Here is a 27,909-nt window from a genome sequence, read left to right as displayed (position 1 = left end):
AGGGACGACGTGATCATCGTCCTGAGCCATGACCAAGATGGATGAGCAGAGAATCGAGGCCACGAGTGAGTCGGAGAGCGCAGCTTTTGTCATCTTATGAACCAGAGAGGCCACCGCGCCGGGGCACCCGTTCGGTGCGAGCAGCCGCTTCATCTTGGACGGCAAGGAGCAGCAGAAAGAAGGTCAGAAGTTGGACGCGAGCTGACGTCAACGGAGAGGGTTATCCGGAACAGGGACCCGATTTCACAGACGCTGGGACATGGCCTCCCTCTCTCCGACAAAGACCCTCGCACTGCTGGGAGCCATAAAAAAACGGCGGCACTTTCTGCCAAAAACGGCGGTGCCAACAGTGCTTTCTAGGTTTATGGAGTAATAATAACACTGTATTGTTGATTATTATTTTCATCATTATTATTACGTCAAACCTTTACCATCACCGCCGAAAAAAAAAAAAAAAAAAGTTGGACTATACATCATCATCGCAACCACACAATAATGGTATGCTTCCCTCTCTCTCTCTTCTCTCCTCTTCGTCCCAAAAAGGCAGATAGCAGGTTGAAAAAAAAAAAAGAAGAAGAAGAAGAAGAAGAAACAAATAGACTGACGGAGAGAGAAAAAAAAAGGCACCAGTCGCACCAGCCGAGAAACGCCCTTCGGCGCGCCAACTCCGTCATCAGCGCATAACGGGCCAGATCCACCCCCTCCTACCGACAAAGGTGTTCCGTCCCGGCGCCGCAGTGACGGACTCCTTCCTCGAGAGCAAGCACGACAGGCGGCTGATCAGGCACTCGAGCTTCCTGTCTCGCGTGCGCTCCTCCTCCGACAAGGTCACCAAGAGCGGCGGCAGCTCTCGGCGACGACGCCGTCCCGGCAACAAGATTGCCAGTCTCGACAGTCTGGGCGATGCCCTGCCCGATCTCGACGACGAGCTTGCCACCGGCTCCGGCGCCGGCGCCGGCGCTCCGGCCCACGGAAAGATCCGTCACAAGAGTCTCAGGACCGGGAGGGGTGCGCTGAAGAAGAAGGAGAAGCTGGTGCGTGGTGAGATGGAGAGGTTCGGCGTCAGCTGGGCTAGGCTGGCTGATGCGCCGCCGCCTGTCACTGTCAAGGATGAAGAGATGGACGACGACGATTCTCAGCAGCAGCAGCAAAAGCAGGATGGTGAGAAGATTGGAATTGACACTGTTGCTCCTACACCTGCACCTGCACCTGCACCTGCACCTGCTACGGCAAATCGATGGGCTGCTCTGAGGGGTTTCATCTCGGCTACCATGGAGCAGAATCCCGCCTTTGTCAAGAGATAGTGGATGGAAGAATCAGAGGATGCGATTCATGAATCGGAGTTTGTTCTTCTCTTTTTAGGTCGATGGCGTCTCTCTCTCTCTCATCTGTTCTTACTCCTTTTATTGTTCTTTTTCTCCTTCTCTTTACTAGGACTGGCCATATAAAAGTACTACAGCGCGGACGTCAATGATGACATCTACTTGTTTTCTTCTTGTTTTCTTTGAAACTCACTACTGCTGCTAGTCGTTGAATGTTTTTGTCGTCTCCCCTTTTCCCTCTTCCCTCAGATTTCGAGTATCGAGGAGAGGTGATATATTACTCGGGTTTGATCTCTAAGAGTATCACAAAAGTAACATCACCGGACATGTCCTGAAAGGGGGGGGATCATTAGGGGGAGAGAGGAGGAGAAGGGACGGGGAGGGGGGGGGGGGGGGGGGGGGGGGAAGAGCATGAATATAATTACAAGCGTACGACAAAAATCCAAGGCTTTCCATGCCCTCTGTCTGCTGAATTTTAATGGCCGTAGACTCGTCAAATAAGAAAAAAAAAACAAGGAAGAAAGGAAATAGAAAAGAAGACAAGAGGGAAACAGTAGAAGCGAAAACGCTGGAGACATGGGAGATCAAAATAATGCAGACAAGTTCGCTCATGTTAGTCCCGGTGACGTGGTAGAAGAACAGAAGAGAGAAATGGGTAGCAAGAAGAAGAGGAAGAAAAAAAAAAGAGAAAGAGAGAGAGCAGGAGCCTATGCCACCAAGTTGGTCGGGATGCCTAGAAGCACGACATACTACATGCCCCGCCGAGTTTACGTACTCGTCCAGATCTCTACGAGGGACTCTGATGCAAAGCTGCAGGGAGGGAAAGAGGGCTCCTCTTCCTGTTACCGCGGGAGCCTCGACACTTTCCGTACGTCAAGATTGGTTTGCGACTGGCGGATGGATGATGGGTGGGAGTGCCGTGCGGCGTGTAGACCGATGCGTAGACCTGTACTTGTCTCGGGACCGCGACGGAGCGCACGGGGCCCTTGATGCCATACGTCTTGGTTATCCGGTTCTGGTTCTCGCGTACCGGGATGGTCGGGCTGGTCGGGCTCGTACGGAGGCGGCGTAGAGGGGTGGTGTCGGCATCAGCATCGTTACTGCCGCTGCTGCCGATGTCGTCGGTGGTCTCGGCGGAACTCGAGTCGGGCGATGGTGATGTTGACGACGATGCAGGCAGCCATGTACGTGGGGGTGGTGGCAGGTCGGTGCCGTGACCGGCCATCATCTTGGAGAGGAGTTGCTCGTGAGCTTCGCAAGAGCCGTAGCAGGCCGCTCCCTACTCGATCCGCGGCGGCGTCTTGGACGAGTATGGGCTAGCACTCCTCCTATCATCTCTTCAGATCAGACCTCTGGTAGGAAAAGAAGAGAGGAGGGGAGGGGACGAAAGATGGAGATGGGCAGAAGAAGAAAGGAAGACTCACGACCGACGACGTTCACCCTCGACACGCAGATTTTCGATGATGGAGAGCATCTCCTTACGACCGCCTCTACTATCGACCATCTTCCCCCCCATGCTCATCGACACCTTCTCCCTCGCGTTCGCGCTCAGCAGCCTCTTGACGAGCAGGTGTCGCATGATGATGCAGACGAAGACGCCGCAGTCGCTCCCGTTCTCCTGCTGGGGCGTGTCGCGGAGGTTCTCGAACTCGAGCCTGCGCCTGAGGACGTTCTGCATGCGGGCCGTGGCCAGCTTGGCCTCGCTCGTGTTGGCGCCGCCCATCGAGTCGTAGTGGAAGGCGCGGCCGTCGAGGGCGGAGACGACCAGCAGGGACCAGTGGCTGCCGCCCTCGGCCATGCTGACGTTGCGGTTGTCGTTGATGGGCAGGAAGATGTGCGTCGTCTTGGAGAAGTCGGGCAGGGCGGACCGGATCAGCCGCTGGTCCGACTCGCGCATCAGGAGGAACGTCATGCTTGGCCGGAGCAGGACGATGCGCGCCTGCGGGAAACGCGGCAGCGTCTCGTGCTCCAGGTACTCCTCCCAGAAGGCGATGTTGTTGTCCGTCAGCCAGTCGTTCTTGAGCGACTTGACGTCTTCGAGCGTCAGGAGAACGTCGTAGTAGCTCAGGTAGGGCTTCTCGGGGGAGAGCTGCTCATTCTCCGCGTTAGCCCTACTCCCTCTCCTCCCCTCTCCTATCCCTGTACTCGACTCGCTCTTCTCATCACGTCTCCTCTCTGCCCCTGTTCCAGTAGAGACGTACCGAATGGCCAAATCGCCGAGCAATCCTTCGTCCCAACGTCATCTTGCTATTCTTCTGCTTCTTGGCCACAACGCTATATTTTCTGCGTTTGGCAAGCGGTCTGGTCTTGGAAGGCGTGGTGGGTAATATTATTGGCCGTCGTCTGGTGAACGGCCTTTTCTTCTTCTTCTTTCTATTCTTATTTTCTTTTTTTTCTTTCCTTTTCTCTTGTTGGTTCTTGACTAGTCGTAATTATTCTGTAGCTTCCTTCGTTTCTGTCTTGAAAGCAGGCCAGGGTTCGCTGGATGACGTTCGAGATGGTGCGGATGGAAAAGTTGTAAGAAATGGGGTGAGGAAGAGAGGTTGGAGATGACGTGCACCCTTTGACTCGGAACTGGACTCTTCTCTTTATTGACTCTTTACGTGGTAAAATCATCATACATGTATGCTTCTACTAGCAGTAAGTATTAATAGCATGACGAGTGCTGCTAGGAGCACTAATACGGTACTAACAGTCTTAAAACAGTCTAGCAGCACAGAGGATACCAGGTGACTGACTCTAGATGGTGAGGAGAGGCGTAGCGCCACTACGTTAGCCACGTCGTACCACCCACCGATCGGATACGTCGTTGATGGAAGCCGCTGCAGCTGCAGCAAGAGGCTGGATTCTCGTGCGCCCACTTCATTCCCACCGCCTCGATATCTTTTGGTGCTCTGCCTTACTTTGATACATCTTGCGGTACGGTACACATAATACTTCCGGTCAACCGGTGGCTTAGACGCCGCCGGGGAAGCAATGAGCCTCCCAACGTCGTAGGCGCTTCCCATGGAAGCCACCGGTCACGATCTCTCTCCCGCTTTGTCCCTATCTTTAGTATTATTTACAGCCAGTCTCTATCGAGAGCGTTTCATCTCCATCGTTCCCGTATTTTCCTCGAGCAGAGCTCAAAACTCACTCCCTGGTTTTGTGATACTCTAAAGCATGTTCATCCCATGATCCTCATTCCCTCTCAGATGTTACACGGCATATCTCATATCCGCCCCCGTCCCTTGCTGCCCACCATTCATGAATCATGCCCGACGTGGTCCCTCTTGGCCCTGTTTCCCCTTATTTCTATCTTTCCCGTCGCCCCCGTCCCCTCCCCCATTCGCAACTTGTTGCTGAAAAGTCCGCAGGCTGTTGCTTGTCTGCCTATACCACTTCCGGCGCTCCGCCATCACCCGCTCCAAGCCGGCCACACTCTCCTGCCTCTCTCCCCTGCCATCCCGTATGGCCTTCCTGGACGCTCCAATCACCCGTAGGAACCTCTTGGAATCTTCGTCCCACTGCCTGTGCAGCTCTTCACGTTCGTGCTCGAGACGCTGTTCAATCTTGCCTACGCATCCGAGCGTACCCTTTCTGTACGCGTCAATCATCTGACCAACCCTGTTGCTGGCCTCATCCAGTCGACTTGCCGCAATCTGCACGTCGTGTCAGCTGCTGCTACAAGTTGCCTACTCTCTCAACGAGTACCGCATGGCAGACAAGCGACTTACATCCACAATCCTGTGCATATGCTGCGCCACGCCGCCATCTCCTTGGGCTCGAGGTGCTGCTACGTCCGGTTGCTGGGCATCTCGTAAATCACCATTCCTGCCGCCGTCGTCTCCATCCGATCTATGCGCGTCATTGACCAGCTTCCCAGCAATCTTTGTCCCGTTTGCCACCATTTGCGCCCGAACTTCATCTTGGATATTGAGAAGTCGGTAATCATCCTTGCCATACGCCTTCTTCTCCCCCGACCGCCACGTGCTAGGATCATGTCCTTTGTGGTCAACATCATCAAAGACGTCGGCCCTCTCTGCCCGTTGACTACTACTGCCCGGGAGTGACCCTTTGAAAACAAGTCGCCGTTCGACTTTTTGGCGCTGTTGTTTCCTGCCAAGATGCTTGTCGACGTTTTCGCTATCGTCGGTCCCAACCATCTTAGCCTTCCAGTGTCCATGGCTATCTTGATGCTTCCTATATCCAAGTTTTGCCGGACTACCATGTTCGCTGATACTGATCCTTCTCTCCAACCAAGCCGTTTTTCGAGCTTGATCTGTCCCTACCGAGCCACTGCCTGTGTCCTTTCCAATTCGCTCTTGGACCAACGGGCCTGATGTCTTGCATGTGGCTGTTTTCCTTGGAAGATTATCACTGCCCATGGACATAGATGATCTTTCCATATCTAGTTTCATAGGCGACTCTTTCAGAGGCCCCGAGGAAGCTGTTGGAGGCAACGTCAACTTCGTGCGCTTGTTGGGCCCAATATCAACAGGTAGTCTGTACTCTGCATGTCGATTCTCTGCCTGTCTGTTCTCATCGATAGCGGGCCCCGGGGCTTTTCGTTTCAGCTCGTTCTGGACCGGCGGATGAAAAGGCATGCGTTTTGATGTATCCGGCTCCGGTGGATGACCAATCCCTGCCATTGGCAGGCCTGGATGATGGATTCCCCCCTTTTCATAAGCACTTTGGGATCCCTTCAATAGATACCGCAGGGTGGGAGGAGATTCTGATGTTGTGTGTATGTTCCCCGTATCGTCACCCGAAGGCGATGGTAGCTCGGGGACGATGGGAGTGGGAGGTGAGCTGCTGCAACAGGCTTGCCCATGAGCATGATTACCTGTCTGGGCTTCTACCTGAGCCTTGCGGCAACTTTCCGCGTTGGCGATGGAGGCCTTTGAAAAGGTGACGGTTGGGGACGGGATCGGGTTCTTTCGAGGCCGTCCCCGTCCCCTCTTCTTCGCTAATGCAGTAGCCGGCTGCGGAACTGGGGACTTTCGAGGACGGCCTCGCCCCCGCTTCGCAACAGGCTTCTGTTCCTCTGGTTCAAGGCAGTTGGTAGTAGTGTGGTCTTTGGGTGGTGCTTTTCCATTCGACGCCGATCCCTTCTCGAGCCCTGTTACAGCCGATCCTAGGGGTATTGGAGGAAGTTCCTGCCTTCTGCCATCTTTCTTACTCTTCATAATGGCTACAGTATGGCTGTCGAACCGGATTGGCGTTTTGGCTCTCTGCTTTCGTCGTCTCCTGGGTTGGTTGCTGTCTTCTGCCAAGTCATGTTTGCCCGGCTCTGCGATGCTCCAATCTTCGTTACCTTCAGCAAGTGGCAAAGATTCATCTAGAGTGGCGTCCATGCGAGAACTTGCAATATTCGGAGGAGAGGAAACGAAATCGGTATCGGACTGCAGATCAAGCCTTTCAGTCTTCTGCGAGAAGGATGGCATATAGATAGCTTCCGCAGGTTCTGTGGTAGGCATCGTCCTCGTGGCCTCCTGTCCCTTTGGTGTATTTCCCGTGAATTCATCTTGAGACTTTTGTACCTGCCGAGTTGAATCCAAAGTGATATGGTCTTTTTCGACACGACACTGCCCATGTGGCTGAGACGGAGACACAGAAAAATCAGATGCTATGCCGTAGCTCACATTTTCAAATGTAGGATTGCTCGTTGGGGAAGCTTGGGCTAGCGAGGACTCTCCTCCCAAATCCCAAATATTACTACCGAGTTCCTCGCTTATGAACGGCGAGCTTCTGCACATCGTCGACGCTGTTTCTGAGAGATCGACTCTCTGGGATGGAGTGTTAACCTTAACAGTCATGTCGTGTTCTGTATTGTCTGCTTGGATCGGGATCGTCTCCGGTAGCATGTCGAGCCCCGTCTTTGGGCTGGATGTCGAGGGTAGATAAGTCTCATCGCGTTGCGTCTTGGCCCCGAAGTCCCAAATGTCCTTCGGCGTCTCACCCGGTCCAGGTGAGCTTCCAGGTACGAACGAGTCTGCTTCTGACCACTCTAGAGGAATCTCTTGCGTAGGAGGGAGATTGGTCACAGCGTCTATCTGTTGCACGTCATCGTCATCCAGACCGGTTTCAAATTCACCAGGGGCATTTAAACTGCTGTCTAAATACGGAGGAGAGAAGCTCCGTTCCCTGTTGCTAGACATATCAGACGAGCGATCATGGTGGCTTGTGGGGGTGGTATCAAGTTGCCCAAAGTACGACGATGTTTTTCTCGTTCTTGCCCGAGTGCGTGGTGGCATCTTTGCAAAAGAAAAATTACCGAATTCAGGATTGAATCACTCGAGGATGCATGAAACAAACAAATCTTCGACGAGGCTTTGAGACAAAATGCAGAGGAGGCTCACATTTTGGTAGCAGTCCGCAGTCACGAGAAACATACGCAACGGTCAACTGCCATCTGCCGCCATCCGCCGCCATCTGCCATCGAGTTCTAGTTTGGGGAAGGTGTGCCCCGATAATTCTGATCCTAGTGGATACATATGAAAATACGATTGTGGCAGGTGCCAGGTCTGAATGCCAGGTGCTCCTGCCACTTATACCGGTTGTTGACGTAATAACCTTGGCCACACTGATCACACATTCTGAGTGATGATGGCCCAGGGCTTTTCAGAGCCGAGCCAGAGTTTCATTACTACTGCATCATGAGCAAGGATGAAGTTTCTATGCCTTTTTCCGTCTCCGTGCTAATACTCCGAGTCGAGCCACTGTCGTTTCGTAGGCATCTTGATCTTGGCAGGTCCCGAATCTACGTCATCCGCGTGTCGTCCGGTACCGAATTCGAAAGAGCCTTCTTCCAACACCCAATTTCCGTCTTTCCATTGATCCACATCTCGCTTTTTGACAGTTCAGTTCGACCGAAGTGCTCTCCCCTGGCACAAGAGTATGTGTTTTATCGAATGATATCAGCATCCGAGAGGTTGTGTCCGCAGTGGGCCACCCATAAACCTGGACTACCTCTTCACTTGGAAGAGGACCAGTGTTCTTGACAGTGGCAGCAGATAGCCCAAAATACCGGACCCTCAATGGCATTGTAGAGATTTTGGGAGAACTCTGTATAGCTCAAGCCGTGCCCGAACTAATATAGGGACTTGACGCTGTCGCGGAGGAAATGTCGGTATCCTACTTGCGTCCTTTCCCTGTAGTATACCTTTCCAGCAACCCCGAGCCACGCCCTCTCATCAGCCTCAAACGGAAGATCAGAGTATTTCCCGGCCCAGGAGACTGGCAGGCGGCCCGAAGGGTTTTCCTGACTAAAGAGAACATCTGCCGGGGAATCTCCTGCCTCTTGATCCCCGTACCAAGCTTGGAGAGGCGTCCGGGCGTTCTCTTCCCCAGGGGAACTCGACCGGCGACCCAGAAGTATTGACAATAATGATGCGCTCTGGGTTTTGGCATTTGGTAAGGAGGGAGTGGACGAGGTCGTCCTGTTTTCCCGGGAGAGCCATTGACTTTCGGTCGTATCCCTCGCTTTCCCAGTCACTGTCTAGACCGAGGACAATGATCGAGTAATCGCTCTTCTTCTCCAGAGTAATGGCATCTGCAATAATAGTGATGTACTAGCGGGGAATAAGGCCATTTGGGGGGGTTGGGGATTAGTCGAACTTGATAGGTCCCATGCCCAGGCGAGCGATCTCTTGTTTCTGCCACATGTCCGCTCTTGCCAGTAGCGAAACCTTCTCTTCGAGGGTGAGCTCCCCGATGAGCTGCTCCACACCGCGGAATCTGGACATGCTGCAGAACGATAGATCGGGTTTGTGACCTGTTATGGATTGAGAGTGAGCCATCGTACTCTGTACCCTAGACTCCACAAACCAAAAATCTTGTTGATGGGACAAAGGTGGCCTTGAGAGAGAAGATGTGATGACAACCATCCATCTAACCTAGCCTCCAGCCTCAGATGTAAGGTAGGCATCGAGGGCTGGCCATACCACGTAGCCTGTAGCCTCGGTCCATCAACACCGTCTCCCAGCCAGACCTGAGGCTACCTGCGATGTGATAGTGGCTATAAAGTCCCCTTTCCTTTAGTGTTTTCCTTCCTGTCAGGCAACGAGTCTGATAGGGGTAGGGAGATGAGTGACAAGGTCTGCATATAGAGGCGCGATAGAAGCATCATAGTGATGAAAACACTAGTGACAAGATGTGTATTGATCTTTATCCTATTCCTTGATGGAACCGGGGTCAGTAACTACTTATGTACTGCTTTCGAGATCTTTTCGCCCCGATTCCGTACAGCCCCCCTTGTCATCGGTCAGAGGTGAAGTCTCTAGATGAAGACAGAAGAGTCTCGGAGAGATATGGCCATGGTGTCATTATAGATGAAAGTAGCCAGCCATGTAGCAATATATCTATATAAGGCAGAGTATCTGCAGTATAGTTCAGGACGACCAGAGATGGATACACCTTTTGGATCGACCCATACTCTTCGTCTCTTTATGGCAGACCTCTTCACTTTCCTCTTGTTCCTTGAGACTCCGTTGATGACCTACTGTTTTGCATAGACAGTCCATCCCTTCGTTCCCCCGCGCCTCTGACAAGTTCATCTTTGTAGTCTTGTGACTGATACAGCTGTGAGATCGGAAATTCAGACAAGATAAATCATTTTCACGAGTGCGGTCGGTGCTGGAAATTCTTCTTTCATGTCCCAATACCAACTCCTCTTCCTCTTTATTGGGTTTTTGGTACGCCTTCTCCCCGGACCGTCCCGCCACCCAAACTCAGTACCTTCATACCATTCAATTGATGCAGAGACCGTGCAGACCTTGTGCCTTGAGGCCCTTTGTGTCAGGCCCATGATGACGCCTCTGCGAGCAATATGTGGATGCTTGCCTGATGTTATGCTGAGACATGTAAGGAAGAGCGAGCATTTGTTTTTATTCTTTGCTCCAGCTATCGGGGTTGAAGAATTTGTCGAAGAAGCCACCAACGTTACCAAAGGTGCATCTTTCATGTTGAAGAAAAGTGTCTTCTCAACGGCCTCGCGTGCTTGGCCATCTACAGGTTGATTCGAGCTCGGTCAATAGGCGTCTCTATGAAGGTAGCGGTGGCGGTAGCGGATCAAGAGTGTAGACAATGTCGAAGGCTGCGGTCCAAGCTTTTTGGTCTAGTGAATTGTTGACAATATGGCGAGTTAAGAGTTGGAAATGATCGACTTCAACCGTCTCGACTTTATACGTTCCTACTTGTTCGACCGTGCGGACGGACACCAGTCCCGGAAGAACTCATAGAGACCAATGTGCGTCTCGAAGCGGCAGGCCGAGCGCATGTAGAGAAGTTTGTGCGCCACATTGCTCCTTCTATTCAGTAGATGAAGGCTGAAGTCTGCTGGGATATTAATACCGGGTAGCGTCACTAGAAGACTTGCGATGGTCCCCTGCCGCTGATTGTTGGCATCGCTACCTCATATGTTGCGAAACGGATCAAGTGCGGCGCTGGGAGGGCGCGTCGTGGATGATTAAATCATTTCTATGATGTATCGTGGTCTGCTGGTTTGTGTGTGTGTGTGTGTGTGTGTGTGTGTGTGTGAAGATGATTGTTGTCATCTAGCTAGAAGGAAGGAAACCGGCACATGATGACCAAATACGACGTGTTGAGGCACGAAGGTGGCACGGGGCTCTGAAGAAATGAGGGTGATGATGATGATGATGATGTCAATTAGCTGGCTACTGCAAAATGTGAGATGTGGGAAAACAAGGGCTGGCTGGTCCACGAGACCATGTGGCCTCAGGCTATCAACACGATAATATTACATGCGAGCGGGAGAAAAACAAACATAGGGCTGACTACTTGACTAATCAAGGACTTCCATAAGCGTCACCAGCAGCAGCTTTAGTTTCACGGACAGTTTCGTCGATGATATTCACGGACCCGGGCTCGATCTTCTGGACGGTAGCCTCGATGTCTATGATCTCTGCCTCGACGCGGGGATCAAACAGCTTGGCAGCCTCGAGGGACAGGTTTCTGGTCTCGACCCAGTAGAAGGCGATGGCGAACAGGGCGAGGAAGTCGAAGGCGCCGTTGATCATGTAGATGATCCATCCGATGCTCTCGACGGCGACGGGGTAGGCAAAGATGGGGACGAGGAGGACGAGGTTCTGCCAGGTGACGAACCAGCTCATGCCTACGCTGCGGATCTGGTAGTTGAGGACCTCGGGGGGATACATGGTGGCCAGTGGGGTCCAGCCGAACGAGTAGAAGCCCTGGGCGAGGAACATCATGGCGATGCTGGCGTAGATGGCCGTCTCGTTAGTCGATGTGCCGTAGTACCTGGCCAGGGCTCCGATGATGAACAGAAAGACCGTGCAGCCGGCCGTCGAGATGAGGGCCAGCTGCTTGCGGCCCAGGCTGTCGGCCAGAAAGGTGCCGACGACGGAGACGACGAGGCAGAAAGCGTTCAGGATGATGCTGATCTCGAGCTGCGTCGTCGGGTCGGTGATTCCTGCGTTGGTCAGAGACGTACCCAGGTAGTACGAGAAGATGTTGGACCCGGCCATCATGGTGACGACGGCCACGGTGAAGACGATGATGATGGGCTTCCGCAGCGCCGGGTTCCGCGCAATCTCCCAGACCGACGGTTCCTCAATGTTCAGCTCAAACTTGAGCGACTGCGTCATCTGGAGCAGCTGCGCCTGCGACTCGGTATCCGACAGGTCGCCATCCGAGCACGCCTGGGCGATGGCCTTCAGCGCCTCGTCCAGCCTGGCTCGGTGCGCTAGGTAGCGAGGTGACTCGGGGATCCACGGCAGCGTCGCCACCGAGACGATGGTGAAGACGAGCTGCAGCAGAGACGGTACGCGCCAGGCCCAGGTCGATGAAATCTTGGCCGTTCCGTATGTGATACCTTTTGTAAAAATAAAAATAAAAATTCACGCCCACGTTAGCCCAAGTACACCCATCCCCCGCATGGTTGATCAAAGGAAACGAGCAGGGTTCCAAGAGAGGAACAAAAAAGAAGAAAAGAAGAAACGGAGGAGAAGAGAGAAGTGCATACCGGAGGACATCAGACCGCCGACATAGTAGACGTCAGTAAAGGCACCCAGCCCCAAGGCACGGTACTTGGTCGGCAGCGTCTCGGTGATGAGAATCGGCTCAGCAACGTACGTGCCGCCGACACCGACGCCTAGGATGAACCTGGCAACGAGGAACATGGCAATGTCTTGCGAGCCGGTCTGCAGAGCACTCCCAATCATGGATACCATGGCCGAGTAGAACAGCGCGGGTTTGCGGCCGATATGGTCAGGCAGCTTGATCGGGGCCAGACTGCCGACGCAGGCGCCGATCCAGACGATGCCGGAGTTTAGTCCAATCGTGGCCGCCGTCAAGGAGAAGTACTCGGTGTACGAGGGCAGAATATTGAATGCATTCATCATCGACGCATCGTAGCCGAGGACCTAGAGTTGAATCACGATCACGTCCGATCGCGCGAAAAAGAAGAAGAAGAAGAAGAATGAGATGATTTACCGACGCTGTACTGAAGGAAAGCATCGATACTAGGGCGTTGACTACCATGGATGACCCGGGTACCCACGAGGGGAATCTGGACATGACTTCCACGAGTGCGACGGCCATTGTGCTTGATTTAGTACTGGCAAGTGCCAGCCGTGAACAGTGCTAATGTCGTAGGTAGAGGAACCTCGACGTTTCCCGGCATGTGTTTGAAGATATCGGCCGCGGGGGGTCGTTCACTACAACGGCGCGCCCACGTCCCGGCCCATCTTGCGGTTTTCTAGACGGCTAGCCGTTTTATTTCATTTTCACTCTTCTTCTTCCATCACGGAAACCCTCCACCCACTCTTCAACGATGTCTCTACATGTACGCATTTACATAGCGCGATGGCAGAGGTCGGTTCGTAATCTAGGGGGGCCTGGGCCGGCCGGCATCTGATATGGTGTGTCCATATGCACGTCTTGACCGTCGATAAAGTCGATCTCTCGCAAGAGCACATGCATGATATCTCCACTTGACAGAGATGGGGCGCCTCGAGGGAACGGGCGACAGCGTCCTCGGAGGTACAGATAGTGCAGCAAGTAGTGTTGGCAAACGACGGGTGCGGGTGTCCTGATACAAAGCTCCCGTGAGCGGACACCGGTCATCATCGGTCATCATCCCGGCTCTTGACGTTCCTGAAGTATCCGTTGAGGTCTCTGACAGTACTGATAGTCACGGCCTGCTACGAGCGGCGCCAGCAAAGTACCTCGTCGCTTACGATATGCTGTCAGTTGGCGGGCCGTGCTGAGGCCTCACATTGCGTATCTGCCACCCCGTTTATCGGAGGCTTCGACAGCTCGTCGACGAGGCCGGTAAACTCATAGGATAATGGCGTCATCCTCATCGCCCTGTAACGTGTTGGAAATGGTATCCTAGAGCTTGCTCTGAGCGGGTTGATCTATAGACCAGACTATATATATAGTACGTGATTGGGACGCCTCTTCAGAGGTTCCGACTCGTTTCCCCCCCCCCCCCCCCNTTTTTTTTTCGTGAGGATCATGATGCCTCCACAGTGTTTTAGTCGCGTCATGCAGTATCTATATATGGAAGGTGGAAGGACAAGTCGTGAAAGGGTTGGGGGTCGGGGGTTGAAAGGGTGTATTATGTGCACGTTGGAAAGAAGGATGCTTGGGGCTTCAAATCTGTCAGATCCCGGCCTCCGTGCCTTCTCCAGAGAGAGACATGTTCCTGCACTGTCCAGGCAGGGATGCGCTGACGTAAAAAAGGACGCAAGGAGCAAGGAGATCCAGCCCTCACGGGCATCTGAAATCTCTTAGCAGAGTCGACATATCGATACCGATACCAGATGAAGAAGGGATGCATCATCTCGCGGTGTTAGTAGGTGAAGCTCATTAGTCATAGTCCGACGGCCCCTCCTCAGAGGTGGAAATAACGGAGATGCTGCGACCGTTGGAGTTTTGGTCGTGTCTGGTAATAATAACTAATAAGACATCAAAAGGCCCGATGACCCGTCACCACCGATGCTCCGCAGGCTTCGTCAACGTGTTAACATCGATCCCAATCCCCTCACCATCACGCTGCTATTGCCTTTTTATTTCCAGGCGGACAGCATCTCTGCCATGATGTCGTGAGGGTATGGAAGATATATCGAAAAGGCGCATCTGTCAGGAGATTCCCAGTCATTACTGACAACAGCAGCAGCAGCAGCAGCAGCAGTAACAACAACGACAACAACAGCGACGACAACGACGACGACAACAACAACAACTACCACAGCTACAACAACTACAACTACAACTACAATGACAATGACAACACGCGCAAGGGACATGGCGCCGCCGTCCTCCCACCACCACCACCACCACCACGATGCCGTCGTCGCCAAGATGCCACAGACGTCAACCGCGCGCCTGATGCGAGCCACGCAGGAGTTCGCGCAGGCAACTGAGAAGACGCGAGCAGAGGCTGGCGACACGGTCCTATACCTCGCGTACGGGTCCAACATGTGCGCCGAGACGTTTCTCGGCAAGCGCGGAGTGAGGCCGCTGTCGCAGGTCAACGTGTCGGCGCCGACGCTGAAGCTGTCGTTTAACCTGTCCGGCATCCCGTACGAGGAGCCGTGCTTTGCCAATGTGGTCATCAGGAAGAAGCTCCCCAAGCTGCCGGACGGCCCCAAGTTCCCGTCGCCGCCGCCGTTCGACCCTCCGGCGTACGCCCACGGCGTGTGGGACGGCAGCCTGATGGGCGTCGTGTACGAGGTGACGAGGGAGGACTACGCCGCCATCATCCGCACCGAGGGCGGCGGCACGGGGTACAAGGAGATCGTGGTGCCGTGCGTGCCTCTGCCGCCGGACGTGAGCGTGGGGGACCCGTCGCCGATCCCGGAGCTGCCCAGGCCCGTCTTGGCCAGGACGCTCTACATGCCGTACCGCCTGACCGAGGGCGGCGGCGGCGACGACGACGACGACGACGACGACGACGGGAAGCCGACCAGGGAGAGACCGCTGCTCGCCAGGATATTCGGCGGCCGCCAGAGACGAGAGCCGGACTACGCCCAGCCCAGCCCGCGTTATCTCAAGCTGCTACGTGACGGCGCCGACGAGCACAACCTCCCGGCCGCCTACCAGAGGTACCTCGGCGACCTGCAGGCGTACAGGAGGACGACGGCGATGCAGGAGATAGGTCGCGTCGTCTTCCTCGCGTCGTGCGGGCCCGTGATCCTCACCCTCATGGCGCTGGCGCAGGCGACGGCCTACAGGGATGGGACTTACCGGCCTGCGGTGGCGACCCTCATGAATGCCGTCTTCAACATCCTCTGGGTCGCCTACGACTGCATCTTCAAGCCGGTGTTTGGTGATGGGGAGCGAACACAGGAGTGAGGGACAGAAAAGAGAGAAGAGTTCTTGGAAGGAGTAGGCAAAACTCTGATGATAGATTAGAGCGTATATTAAAAAAAAATAAAAAATTAGAAACCCCCCCCCCCCCCCATGGCAGTTTACCGTACTTTCTTTGACTCATGTACTTGCACCCAAGAAGAAGAACAGATGGATGTTCGGCGACACCCAAAATGCTAGATCAGCTCCTGTATTACTTGCGGGCCGACAAGATGGAAGTTCCACGACTCATCTCCACCCTCATGCAACCACCACGTCACCGAGACGCGGTTAGAGATTGAAAAGAGAGAAAAATTTCCATTTTTTTCCCTCCCCGTTACAGCGGACCGAGAATACCTCGTAGTGATAGATCATGACTCGGCGAAATTACCGCTGCAAACCCTAAAATACTACGGCGGTTGTTTCAGAATGTCAATGCTACTAGCATCGACAGTAGCGGTAGCACATGAAATCTTTTCTTTTTTTCTCTCATCTCATTTTCATTTTCATTCTTTCAAAACAGGGACATGAATCTCCCGTTCGACGGAGATGGCGCTTAAAAAAAAAAAAAAAGGAAAGACAACGATGGTGTGCGTGGCAGTACTTTTGTAGTTGCCGAACTCTGTAAGGGTCGCAACGATCGCTGTCGTCGTCTCTCCCCGAGGTGACCGTCTTGCCACATCTCACGGAGGCCTGACAAGATGAAGAGAGAAGAAGAAAAAGAAAGGAAGGAGAGGAGAAGAAGAGACGATAACATCAATGCAACGTACGTACCGGCTGGTTGCGGGAATGACGTTACGAGAATTCCCGTCTAGGATGCGTATAATCCGTAGACTTATCAACACCGCCAATCCATCAGGCAGCCCTGGCCGTGTCATGACGGTTGTCACCTATCGCTCCGAGTCTGTTGGTTATGGGTTACGGCGGCGACTGCAACCGCATTTCCCATCCATGCTGCTCTGCTGCTAGCAGCCTGCATGGACGGGTGAGAGATGATGAAGTGGGTGGGTGAGTGGGGAGGGGGGGACGGGGGGAACAGGGAGCAGTTTGCCAACAAGGGACGAAGAATCAAGGTACCAGGTACGTATACATCCATTCCATGTAATTACGTGTACGGGAAAATCTCTGCTGGCGGATGTCCCTGAGCCTTACGGAGGCCAAGCCCTTGGCATTTCTTGAGCCTCTTCGTATCTAATCTGTATCTGCACTCTTGCTTCTCCTCTCTCTGACTCGGGAAACGAGAGAGAGGGAAGAAGAGTGTTTACCGATGGTAGTCCGTAGAGGCTTCGCGCAAGGCAGCACATTCTCTTCAACAACTTTCCCCCCCCCACCAGTTCTATTCGCTCAAAAGGCCCAGACGTACATGTGGTTTTACGGAGTAACACTGCAGCAAGAGGGGCGGATTGCGCAGAATGGGGTGCAGCTGCGGTCCATACTGTTACTCCGTATTACCACAGATCGGCCCAGAGTCCCTGTTACGTAGCCGAATAAGGCCTCCTCCTCTTCGTATCAATAGATGCTCAACCCCACTGTCAATCTGCGGACGACTCCTCTGACGTAGTCGGTGGGTTTCCTAGGGTCTTGACGTCTTCTTCTCTTTCTCTTCTCCCTTGAAGAGAAGCAGGTAAGACTGTGCAGTCGGTCGTGGGTAGTCGTGAGTAGTCGTAGTCGTAGTCGTAGTAGTAGTAGTAGCAAGTAGCAAGTAGCAGTACCACCACTACTGGTGATCTGGTGATGTAGACATCTCAATCGGACTCTTGGCCTTGAGTTGAGGCTCCCCCTTCCCTTCCTCCCCTTGTGAGGAGAGCGGCGAGTGTTCGCACACTGTACATCGGTACCATCTACACACGCAACACAATGTCTCTGCGTGCGGCGAGTCTGTCAGTAGGGGTCCAACCAGGACAAGGGTCCCATCCGTCCCTCCACAAACTTCTCCCAGCATGGCACGTAACGCCGGCATGTGCATGCTATTCTCAGGGGCTGTCCTCGTCGTGTTCTCGCGTATCCAATCTCAGCAGCTGTCCTCCTCCAGGAAGCAACACTTGTATCCGATCTTTCTGTACTTGCCTCATTTCTTTTCCGCCATGACGCGCGGAGCGCTACAAAGGCTTCAAGAGTGACGTAGGTACGGGGTTCTGCCGTCAGTTGCCGGTGGACACGATGCCCCACCAAGAGTGACCCTGCTGCTCGCTACACGCGGATGGTGGACAAAAAGAGATTCATGTCGACGGCGTAGGAGGGAGAAGTAGAAGCTCTCTCCTCCGTCCTTCACGTAGTCTGGCGTCCATCTCACAACGATCTCTGCTGACACGGCAGGCATCGTATTGCCCTTGGCTGACAGGGTGCGGTATTTTGTCACGTCAACGTGCTGCCGGTCGTCGTGCAATACAGGTAACGGCACTGTTGATCTGTGATGATACGTCGGCATCTACGACATCTACAATGACCATGTGATGCGATGCAGTATGCCCTTCTCTCCGACAGGGCGTGGATGGTGCTGCCATGATACTGCCATGCTACCAGTAGAGTAATAGCAGCAGCGATGGTCTCCGGCAAGACAGCAACCCGCATGCTTGGGTAGAGGGACCTCTCCTCGGGTTGCCTGTTCCTGCACTCCGTCGAGACGGATGTAGGAAGCCGATTAGTAACTGCTACAGGATGTAGCGTAGCAATGTGAATAGTGATGTACCCGTAGATACCCGTCGTCCACGAGGGGGGAGGGGGCCCCTTGCGGCACTCGCGGGAAATGACGATTTTTTCTTCTTCTCTTCTCTCCTTTCTATTCCTTCTCTGAACCCGTTGAACTATTTTTTTTTTTCCTCTCTTGGTCCGGGACTGCGACGTGTGTACGTGGGACCGTGGTAGGCGACGGTTCGGAAGAGCCTCCACCGCTCCCAGGAACATCTGTGGAACGGCGGGTGGAACATGACACATGAAGGTGCAACAGCCCCCTGCCAAGATGCATCCTATCATGACGGTTGCGCATATCTGATAGGATGAGGATGCGGCCCGAGAGGTGCTGGATGGGCCGTGGCACCTCGCAGAGCCGCGGCAACGCAAGGTGACCGAGACCCACGTCCAGGCATTGGTAGAGACTCGCCGCAGGAGTACTCCATAATACAGCCTATGTCGTGACGATGCGGCTGCATGCTCAGAGTACGCCGTGCATGTGGTGTGCCGGAATTACCACTAGTAGCAGTAGCGGTAGCGTAGCAGCGGTACCTTGGTGATAGTTCGGAGAAGGATAGAGAGAGAGAGAGGAGAGAGAGTAGAGCGAGGAAGAGGGGCGCATGCGTCATTGCGAACGCTTTAGGCAAGCGGTGAGAGTCATTGCGCAGGAGGAAAATTCTGCTCGCCTGTCCACTCTACTCCAGTTTTAAACGGAGTCTCCGTAGAGATACATGAGTGCTGCAAGCTATTCTACTACGAGCATTCGTACTCGAACCGGACGACTACTAGCAGCAATATTACAGGAGGACTAGCCGTGGCATGTATCGATTAATTAGTATTAGTATTACTCGTCTCAGGCTGTAGCCACCATCAACTCCAGTTTTAAACGGGGACACCTACAGACTGCGCATACACGGTGGCGTCACTGTTGACGAGACCTACGACATACTACACGCAGCATTACCTTGCTCCGTTAGCATTACGCTGCGATAAGTCTGCAGCAATACTCTCTGCGCCTAATCGCTACTCGCTGACATCGCCCCTCATCCCCCGATACGTTTTGCGAGTGCCATCATCTCTCTCTCCGGACCAGCAAGTGCGCCCCCCCCCCCCAATCAACCGAGAAAGCCTCTCGCGTTTAAAAACCCCGCTGACCCCCCTCCTCCTTCCTCCATTCTTGATGCTTCGAACTATTCTCCACCACTCTTCTAAAAGTGTCAGGTATTCCTCTGTCATCAATCCATATACCCGACTCTACTCAACTTTCACACTGCACAACCCGTCCATCATGACTGGCACGTACGAGAAGAAGCACAAGGTGACGGTCGTCGGCTCCGGTAACTGGTAAAGTCCCACCACTCCCAGGCACCATCAGGAGAGAGGCGGGAGGACAGGATGTCGACAGAGAAGAAGAAGAAGAGCACAATAGCTGACGACGCATGTCACCATCCAGGGGCTCGACCATCGCCAAGATCGTCGCCGAGAACACGCGCGAGAACCCTAACCTGTTCGAGGAGAAGGTGCAGATGTGGGTGTACGAGGAGGAGATTCAGATCCCCAAGGAGTCGAAGCACTACGACGAGTCCATCGGTGACAAGCCCCAGAAGATCACCGAGGTCATCAACCGTGTGCACGAGAACGTCAAGTACCTGCCCGGCATCGCCCTCCCCGACAACCTGGTGGCCAACCCCTCGCTCGAGGATGCCGTCAAGGACTCGTCCATCCTGATCTTCAACCTGCCCCACCAGTTCATCCGCAGGATCTGCCAGGGTCTGCGCGGCCACATCCTGCCCTACGCCCGCGGCATCAGCTGCATCAAGGGCGTCCACGTGTCGGACCAGGACGTCAGCCTGTTCAGCGAGTGGATCGGCGAGGACCTCGGCATCTACTGCGGCGCCCTGAGCGGTGCCAACATTGCCAGCGAGATCGCCCGCGAGAAGTGGTCGGAGACGACCATCGCCTACGCCCCTCCGGTGATAGACACCCCGGCCGCCACCCCGGCCGCCACCCGCAACGCCAGCCCGGCCGCCGGCGTCGCCGAGGCGCCCGACCTGGAGCACCGCGACGTCCGCGGCCGCAAGAGCAAGGTCACCCTGGTCCCCGTCCCCGTCCAGTACCCGTCGATGGACCACGAGCTCTTCGGCATCCTCTTCCACCGCCCCTACTTCCACGTGCAGATGGTCTCGGACGTCGCCGGCGTCTCGCTGGGCGGTGCCCTGAAGAACATCGTCGCCCTCGCCGCCGGCTTCGTCGACGGCCGCGGCTGGGGAGACAACGCCAAGGCGGCCATCATGCGCATCGGCCTCATGGAGATGGTCAGGTTCGGCACCGAGTTCTTCGGTGAGACGGCCCTGGCCGAGACCTTTACCGAGACCTCGGCCGGCGTCGCCGACCTCATCACCTCGAGCTCCGGCGGCCGCAACTTCCGCTGCGCCCGCACCGCCACCGCCAAGGGCATCTCCGTCCAGGATGTCGAGCGCGACGAGCTCAACGGCCAGATGCTCCAGGGAACCTCGACCGCCTTCGAGGTCTACAGCTTCCTCGCCGCCCGCGGCCGCGTCGCCGACTACCCCCTCTTCGCCGCTGTCAACGGCATCCTCAAGGGTGAGAGGACCGTCGACGAGATCCCGACCCTCGTCTCCGATACCTCGGACCGTCCCTCCAAGAACAAGCTGTAAAGCTCTACCCGCATCCGCTTCTTCTTACGAGACACGCCGAAACAAGACAAACCAAAAAAAAAAAAAAAAAAAAAAAAAAACATCGAATCCCTTTTTCTTTTCTCTCTCTCTTTTCACACACACACACGCTCTCATTGTATATCCCCCTTCTAGAACGCGTGTAGATATCAGGATAGTTGCATCATGAGCTTGAATCTCTTGAGCAGCTTCGTCCTGGGAAGACTTTTTTTTCCCCCTCTTATTCTATCTGCTTTATACTCACCTTTTTTTTATATATATGGGAAATTTGCATAGACGAAAAAATAGAGATGTTCTGGCCTTGACATATGGTCCCGATTGTGCTCTGAGCAAGAGCGATGTTTGGCTTCTTCGAAGCTGTTTCCAGTAATACCAGCAAGCCTCATCTTTCCGTTTAGGAGGCAAGTGGCTGCCAGCAGCACTCCATGCCTGTGGCTGGTGACTACGATTCGTCATGATGGTCGGCGCCACCTTCACCTTGGCAAAATGACATTGTGGCCACTTTACAGGTCAACCGAGTAATATCATTACGCTCAAGAATATCGGACATTCTACTCTATATATTCACGCTTCAATAAATGGACATGCTGATCAGACCTCTTTATATACATCAGGCCATCACACACGATACAACGGGTATTACCTCTTGCGCTGATATATAATTCATATATTGCTACAATACGAGTACTCAGAGTAACCCATCCCACGACCCGGAAATAAAAGGTTCACGTGGAGTGGAAAAATGATAAACCCAGAGCTTAAAAAGCGCGCAGTATCAAATCGTGGGGTTCAACAGAGAAAGCCCAGCGATTTTTCTCCTAATCAGTGCCGTCTTGCTTAGCAATTCATTATTCGCCGCAGTTCTGTTGGAACACACCAAAAAAGGTGATTCATCAGCGGGTCGGAGTTTCGGAGTTAGAGGAGTTTAGGCTTTACTCTCACACTCTCGTAGTGTGGCTGCCACTTCAGCCAACTGAGCAACCCCCCCCCCCCTCCCCCAAATGTCTCGTCACCGATTCTACCAATACCATTTGTTCTGTCACACAAACTATCCCAGGTTGCAGCAAGTAATAATCAATAATCCAGAGTGGGACGGCCAACAACACGTCTCATCCCCTTTAGATTCAACGTGGAAGCGGTGACAATAAGAAGAAAAAAAAAGAAAAAAAAAGCTTTCGGTCGGCCCTACCGTTTAGGAAGGAAGAGGGGGGGGGCAAAAAAGCAATCATGTTTCCTACCTTTGCCCAGCATCCGAAGCCGGCAGCACCGACAATCCAGGACACGACAGCACCGGAAGCCCCCGTCAGACCGACGCGCAAGCAGGTGTCGAGAGCATGTGACTGGTGTCGCGCGAGGAGAATCAAATGCGACAATGGAAGACCCTGCAGGGCCTGCAGGCAGCGGGATGCACAATGCACGCACAAGGGGACCGACGAGCCCCGGACTCTTCCCCAGGCACTAAGGTGGGTTTCCTCCCCTCCCCTCTCCCCTCCGTTCCTCGCATAGGAGGATCGCGGCCGTGGCCAATTGCTCTCTGCGTGTCATCATAGTGACAGAAGCGTCCGTGGGGAGGACGAGACAGGGAGATCGATAAGCTCAAAGCCCATGTCAAGGCTCTCGAGGGAGAGCTCAGCTCACGAGCACCGGCAAGCATACCCACGCCCAGCGAGACCTCCATCGGCGCCTCGCCCATCTCGGCCAGGACCGACGGGCGCCCCGTGGCGGCGCAGGGCAACGGCAGCTACACCAGCAGCCCGGCGCACCAGCCCCCATCTCTCATCCCCGGCGGCGGCCTCAGCCCCCTTCCCACGTACAGGCCACAGTGGGAGGGCGTCTACGTGGCAACGTCGCGCGACGACAACCAGAAGTCATACTACGGCCCTTCGTCGCACTTCTACTTCGTCGCCCGCATCGGATCGTACCTCGACAAGTCGTTCAACACGTCGCTCGGCACGCGAAGCCTACAGCCGCGCGGCGAGGCACGTCGCAACGTCGCCTTTGTCGATCCCAGGGAGGCAGCAGAGCAGACCGGCGGCGGCGGCGACGGCGGCGTCGGCGTCGGCGTCGGCGCCAGGCCCAAGGGGATGAGCCCTACGCTGGGGGATATCAGCAGGAAGCCTTTCATGAGCCGCAGGCAGGAAGAGTACTTCCTCGGCCTGCTGTGGGAGTCGTTCCACTGTCTGCTGCCCATCCTCGATGAGACCGACTTCCGGAGACACTATGCTTCCCTGTGGGAGCCGCCCACGAGGCAGCACCGCAAGAACTCGGCCCTCGTCGACATGGCCCTCGCCGTGTGCCTGCAGTTCGGCTACACCTTCATCACCAAACCTTCGGCCTCGTCCAGCTCGCCGCCCAACAATGCTGCCCGGGTCCCCGAGGATCCGACCATGGCCGGCCGCAACTACTTCCACCGCGCGAAATCCCTGCTCTCGGGCGAGCTCGAGAGCCCGACCATCTCGACGGTGCAGGCGCACATACTGTCGCTCATGTACCTGTGCTGCGCGTCGTTCCACAACATGTCGCACGGCTCCATGGCGCAGACGGTGCGGATGGCACAAGTGCTGGGCCTGCACGTGGAGCCCCCCGCCAGCATGCCCCTGGCCGAGAGGGAGCTGCGCAAGCGGATCTGGTGGTGCCTGTGGTTCAACGAGGCCAAGACGGCGGCCAAGCACGGACGCCTCCCGGCCATTGACCGGTCGCAGCTCGGCGTCAGCCCCCCGTCGGACAGCGTCGAGGCTGCCACGGCCAACGGCGCGACGCTGGGCAGCTATGGCGACGTCACCTGGCTGTCGTACGCGGTGCACATGGGCAAGCTGATCACGACGGCGTACGACATCCACTCGTCGCTGTATACCAAGTTCGGCGAGGTCCTCCAGGCGAGCGGCCTCTCGTCGCCGTACAAGGACCCGCGCGTGCTCGAGACATGCGCAGAGGTCGTGGCCGCACAGCTGCCCTCCCTCAAGGCCTGGGTGGGCCAGGTGCCCTCGGGGCTGAAGATGCCGCACCGCGGCGGGGGGGAGCCCCTCTCGACGGATCGGGCGATGCTCGACATGGACCCGCTGGCCCCGACCTGGCTGCAGCGCCAGCGCATCTGCCTCGAGATCATGTACCACACCCAGGTGCTCTACCTGTGCCGGCCCTTCATCACCTTCTACTCCAACGCGGGCACCTACACGCCGGTGGCCGAGCGTCTCGCCTCGCTGTGCGTCGACCACGCCATCGCCCAGATCCTCGTCATGCACCAGACCAAGACGGAGACGGACAACATGGGCGGGTGGACAGAGTACTTCTTCTGGCACTGGAACGCCATGCTCACGGCCGCGGGCTTCATCCTCGCCTACCCCATCCACCGCTCCACCCCGGCCGCCCGCAACGCGCTCGAGAAGGGCACGGTCGTGCTCGACCTATACGGCCAGGACTTCCCCGTCGCCGCCGAGTCGGCCAACATCATCCGCAGGCTGATCAGCCACGCCGACATGCTGGCCAGTCGGCTGAGGGGGGATATCCCCCCGGCCTCGGCAGTGCCCTCGGATATGTCGGCACCGGCATCGGTGCCTCCGGAGTCTGCTCCTGCGAGGCACGAACCGCATCAGATGCAGCAGCAGCAGCATCAGTGGGAAATGCAGCGACAGCAGCAGATGCATCAGATGCACCAGATGCACCAGATGCAGCAGCAGCAGCAGCAGCAGCAGCACCCTCCGTTCTTGAAAGGTATCATGAACAACGCGCCGCCGCCACCGCCACCGCCACCACCTGTCAGCAATCACAATGCCAGGTACGATGAACTCGCCTGGCTAGATCCTAGTCAGCAGGACGATCCCGTGTATTACTCCGAGTTTATGGACCTGGCTCTGTCGGTGGACCAGTTCAACAGCTTCGAGAGGTTCTTTGATGTTGGCGACATGTCCATGCAGATATAAAGAGCATGGACGTGGTATTACGGCTGTATGTGTGACGACAATAGATGACGGCGTTGTGATGTGAAATTCTGGGTATATCGGGTAGATGTAAAAAACAACCGGGGAAAAAAAACGTATATATACACACGATCTAGATAAGCTCTTAGTTAACCATGATGAACAAAGAATGGGATGAGTTTTTTTATTATTATTTAGTCCCTGTTCTCTCTTTTTTTTTGGAATAAAAAAAGGCATATACTCAAAGTCTATCGTTAATGCTGATTGGTGCATTCGTCTATGCATATATGTATGTGTACATGATCAAGATGGTGGTGGGGGTTGAAAACGCAAGTTGACAAGACAAAAGTGTTGAATAATCAATCCATCGTGGCAGTCCAAAGGGGGTAACGGGACCTGAGAACCTTGGCTTGCCATGCCTAGCTCCTTTGGATGATGATGTCGGTATCGCTCTCACACGCGTGCGTAGGTGTTGTAGATGTTGCGGGTGCGTTAGTCCCTTCAAAGGGAAGGGCTGCGGCAGTTGTGTTGATCTTGCTCGTTCCATCTAGCTAGGAGAGAATGTGAGGCCGTAGATATGCATGATCTGATGATGTTTGCTGAAAGCCCCCAAGGTATAGATCCGGATCAGAATAACCATCATGCGGCGTCTGCTAGTGTCTGTACAGACAGATAAGGAAGGACAAGTATGGCGACCATTCCTCACGGTCGTCAAGAGGGAGGGGTCCCCGTCCTGATATACCCGGAGTCCTGGAGTTGATCGAGGGTCCGGGGTGTATCAGTCTCCACGGCCCTCGTCGAATCCGTCTGGCAGATCCATTCCGTGACTCGGCGCTCCCGTCCGGGGACTCCATCTCGAGGTTTTCTGCGGCGTCTAATTGGACAGTAGTATAAGTCGGGATCTCGTCAGAAATCAGAAGCCACAGCAGAGATGTCTCCTCCAAAATCGACACGTGTTATCCGTCCCATGTCCCGCTGAGAAGAGAAAGGAGGTGAGCGATGTTTCTACCCTCTCAGATGTACCAGTACTATGACTTGGGGGGGAGGGGGGGTACATGTGAAGTCTGACAAGGATCCCAGGGCTTCTACCTCAACCTCGTCATTCTTCACCCTCCCCGTCTACATCTCTGCCCTGTCCTCGCTCCCTTCGTCAGCTGGGGTGCCCCTGCCGGCCAAGCTTCGGACCGTCGACTGGCTAGGGATCCTCCTGACCGCCGCCGTAGATGCCTGCCTTTGTCGTGGCCATGGCGTTTGGTGGGTCAATCTGGACGTGGAGCAGCGCCAGGTTCATCGCACCGGTTGCCGGCGGGGGCGCCATGTACACCATTGGACTGAATAGCCCGGTAGGCCACACGTCTGTCTCTCTCGGGATGTGTATATGTATTGGAGTTCACTTCTTTCCGCGCCGAATGCTCGCCCGCTGGGAGGTGCGGCACAGCAGGAGGCGCGTTTACACGGCATAGTCACCGTGGTCATCATCGGTCACGGGGTGGTTGATGTCTCGTTCCTATCCATCTTCTCCTTTTGCTGGGGGTTATAGTCCATTATCATTATAGAGTGGGTGTCTATTTTCTTTAATACATCCGTCGACGACGTGACAGACCAAACCGTCCATCTTGAGTCTATCTCTCCGCGTCCGACGTTGACTCCTTAGGTGCAGTGCTCGGTTCCGTCATCGTGGGTGTGGCACTCCTACAGAGGTGGTCAGTATCCGGGATGGCAGGCAATTCATCAGGATATCGTTCGGCCGTGGTAGGATCGACTCACAGTCTTGGCGGTGGAGGTAGCAGTGGGCTTGCTGGTAGACGTAGCAGTGGGCTTCTCTTCCTCGTCGCTGTCGGCGAGCTTTCCAGGGCACCCGACCCCGGGGGCGGCGATGTCGTAGGCCCAGGCCTCGATGGCAAAGTACTGGAGGGTATCGGAGTCATAGCCGCTCTTGTCGGGGTCCTCCTTGGCGAGCGAGATGACCTCGGCGTAGTCCTCGGTGTAGTGGCTGACCTTGTCCTCGCTGATGATGGGCACGTGGAAGACGCGGTGCAGCAGGTCGGTGGCCCAGTAGGTGTTCAGGGCCGACTCGGCGACGGTGTAGCCCAGGTTGCAGACGCTGGACAGGGGGCGGCGGATCTCGAACGAGAGGTCGCAGATGACGGTCTCGGCCGTCGCATTCTCTCCGCGATGGTGGCCGGCCCAAGCTGTATAGCACACGCACAGACGCGTGATGTCAGCATACCGCACGTTTCAGGACTCTTCTTCTTCTTCTTCTTCTTTCATCTTTCTGTCTGCCGTCTCTCTCGGGAAACAAGACACGCAAGACTCATCATCTGAGCAACATACCATCCTGAGTCTCGCAGTTGCGGTCGGGGTCGTCGCAGCGGAACAGCATGTCCGACTTGTCGGCGGCGACGACACGGTCATACCAGCCGACGGGGATGGAGGTGGTGCCGTTGCCGAAATACTTCTGGACGAGGTCGGACGAGTTGCCGAAGCGGAGGATGTGGTCGCGCGCATGCTGGGCGAGCTGGACCGTCTCATCGAGGGCCTCCTCGAGCTGGGCGCGCAGGGTGCTGTTGCAGCTGCGGTGGATGGGGAACTTGGTCTCCCATCCGTCGGACCAGCTGTACACCGGCTCCGGATCCGAGGTGTGCTCGGGCTCGAGGACGGCGGAAGTGCTCGTGGCCGCTCGGGAGACGGGGTTGGCCAACGCCGACGAGACGAAGGGGACGAGACCGACTGCGTACTGGAACTTCATCGTTGCTGAATTGGATTGAGAGGCGATAGCTCTCGATACGACCAAGTTGTGGGAGATGTCTATATGTTCAATTGGGAGATGATGCACCGGTACCCTATCGAAGACAGTCTTCTTCTTCCCACGAACAGGAGGGTGGGAAGGATGTTCACAACTTTATATACATCTCAGGAAGGCTGGTTCCCGGCCGTAAGGCACCGAAATTTTCTTCTTCCCGGACTCTTCTTTTTTTCTTTCTTTTT

General features: G+C 55.1%; 7 protein-coding genes across 7 annotated transcripts; 4 read left to right on the top strand and 3 right to left on the bottom strand.

Annotated features, from left to right (window-relative positions):
* Positions 1-28: 28 nt before the first annotated feature.
* On the top strand, positions 29-1,304 carry GMORB2_0710 (uncharacterized protein; the record flags this gene model as incomplete). The annotated part of the gene is made up of 2 exons (XM_035462695.1): positions 29-65; positions 640-1,304. The coding sequence occupies 2 exons, from the start codon at positions 29-31 to the stop codon at positions 1,302-1,304; spliced, it is 702 nt and encodes a 233-aa protein (XP_035325625.1).
* Positions 1,305-2,601: 1,297 nt separating this feature from the next.
* Positions 2,602-3,565, bottom strand: GMORB2_0709 (sentrin-specific protease 8; the record flags this gene model as incomplete). The annotated part of the gene is made up of 3 exons (XM_035462694.1): positions 2,602-2,638; positions 2,747-3,411; positions 3,524-3,565. 3 exons carry the CDS (start codon positions 3,563-3,565, stop codon positions 2,602-2,604), a joined length of 744 nt encoding a protein of 247 aa, XP_035325624.1.
* Positions 3,566-11,110: 7,545 nt separating this feature from the next.
* GMORB2_0708 (Sugar (and other) transporter) lies at positions 11,111-12,884 on the bottom strand (the record flags this gene model as incomplete). The annotated part of the gene is made up of 3 exons (XM_035462693.1): positions 11,111-12,156; positions 12,307-12,706; positions 12,777-12,884. The coding sequence occupies 3 exons, from the start codon at positions 12,882-12,884 to the stop codon at positions 11,111-11,113; spliced, it is 1,554 nt and encodes a 517-aa protein (XP_035325623.1).
* Positions 12,885-14,651: 1,767 nt separating this feature from the next.
* Positions 14,652-15,644, top strand: GMORB2_0707 (gliotoxin biosynthesis protein GliK; the record flags this gene model as incomplete). Its single annotated transcript, XM_035462692.1, has 1 exon — positions 14,652-15,644. The coding sequence occupies one exon, from the start codon at positions 14,652-14,654 to the stop codon at positions 15,642-15,644; it is 993 nt and encodes a 330-aa protein (XP_035325622.1).
* Positions 15,645-19,596: 3,952 nt separating this feature from the next.
* Positions 19,597-20,986, top strand: GMORB2_0706 (glycerol-3-phosphate dehydrogenase (NAD+); the record flags this gene model as incomplete). Its single annotated transcript, XM_035462691.1, has 2 exons — positions 19,597-19,652; positions 19,762-20,986. 2 exons carry the CDS (start codon positions 19,597-19,599, stop codon positions 20,984-20,986), a joined length of 1,281 nt encoding a protein of 426 aa, XP_035325621.1.
* Positions 20,987-22,231: 1,245 nt separating this feature from the next.
* On the top strand, positions 22,232-24,924 carry GMORB2_0705 (fungal specific transcription factor domain-containing protein; the record flags this gene model as incomplete). Its single annotated transcript, XM_035462690.1, has 3 exons — positions 22,232-22,467; positions 22,587-24,539; positions 24,765-24,924. The coding sequence occupies 3 exons, from the start codon at positions 22,232-22,234 to the stop codon at positions 24,922-24,924; spliced, it is 2,349 nt and encodes a 782-aa protein (XP_035325620.1).
* A 1,647-nt stretch (positions 24,925-26,571) lies between these two features.
* On the bottom strand, positions 26,572-27,670 carry GMORB2_0704 (metallopeptidase; the record flags this gene model as incomplete). The annotated part of the gene is made up of 3 exons (XM_035462689.1): positions 26,572-26,613; positions 26,689-27,113; positions 27,256-27,670. The coding sequence occupies 3 exons, from the start codon at positions 27,668-27,670 to the stop codon at positions 26,572-26,574; spliced, it is 882 nt and encodes a 293-aa protein (XP_035325619.1).
* Between the last annotated feature and the right edge of the window lie 239 nt (positions 27,671-27,909).

This window comes from Geosmithia morbida (genome assembly GCF_012550715.1).
Source record: "Geosmithia morbida isolate 1262 chromosome Unknown scaffold_0, whole genome shotgun sequence".
In the NCBI taxonomy this organism is placed as follows: domain Eukaryota; kingdom Fungi; phylum Ascomycota; class Sordariomycetes; order Hypocreales; family Bionectriaceae; genus Geosmithia; species Geosmithia morbida.
Note: the sequence above shows the minus strand (reverse complement) of the source record. Positions and strands in the feature narration are given on the sequence as shown.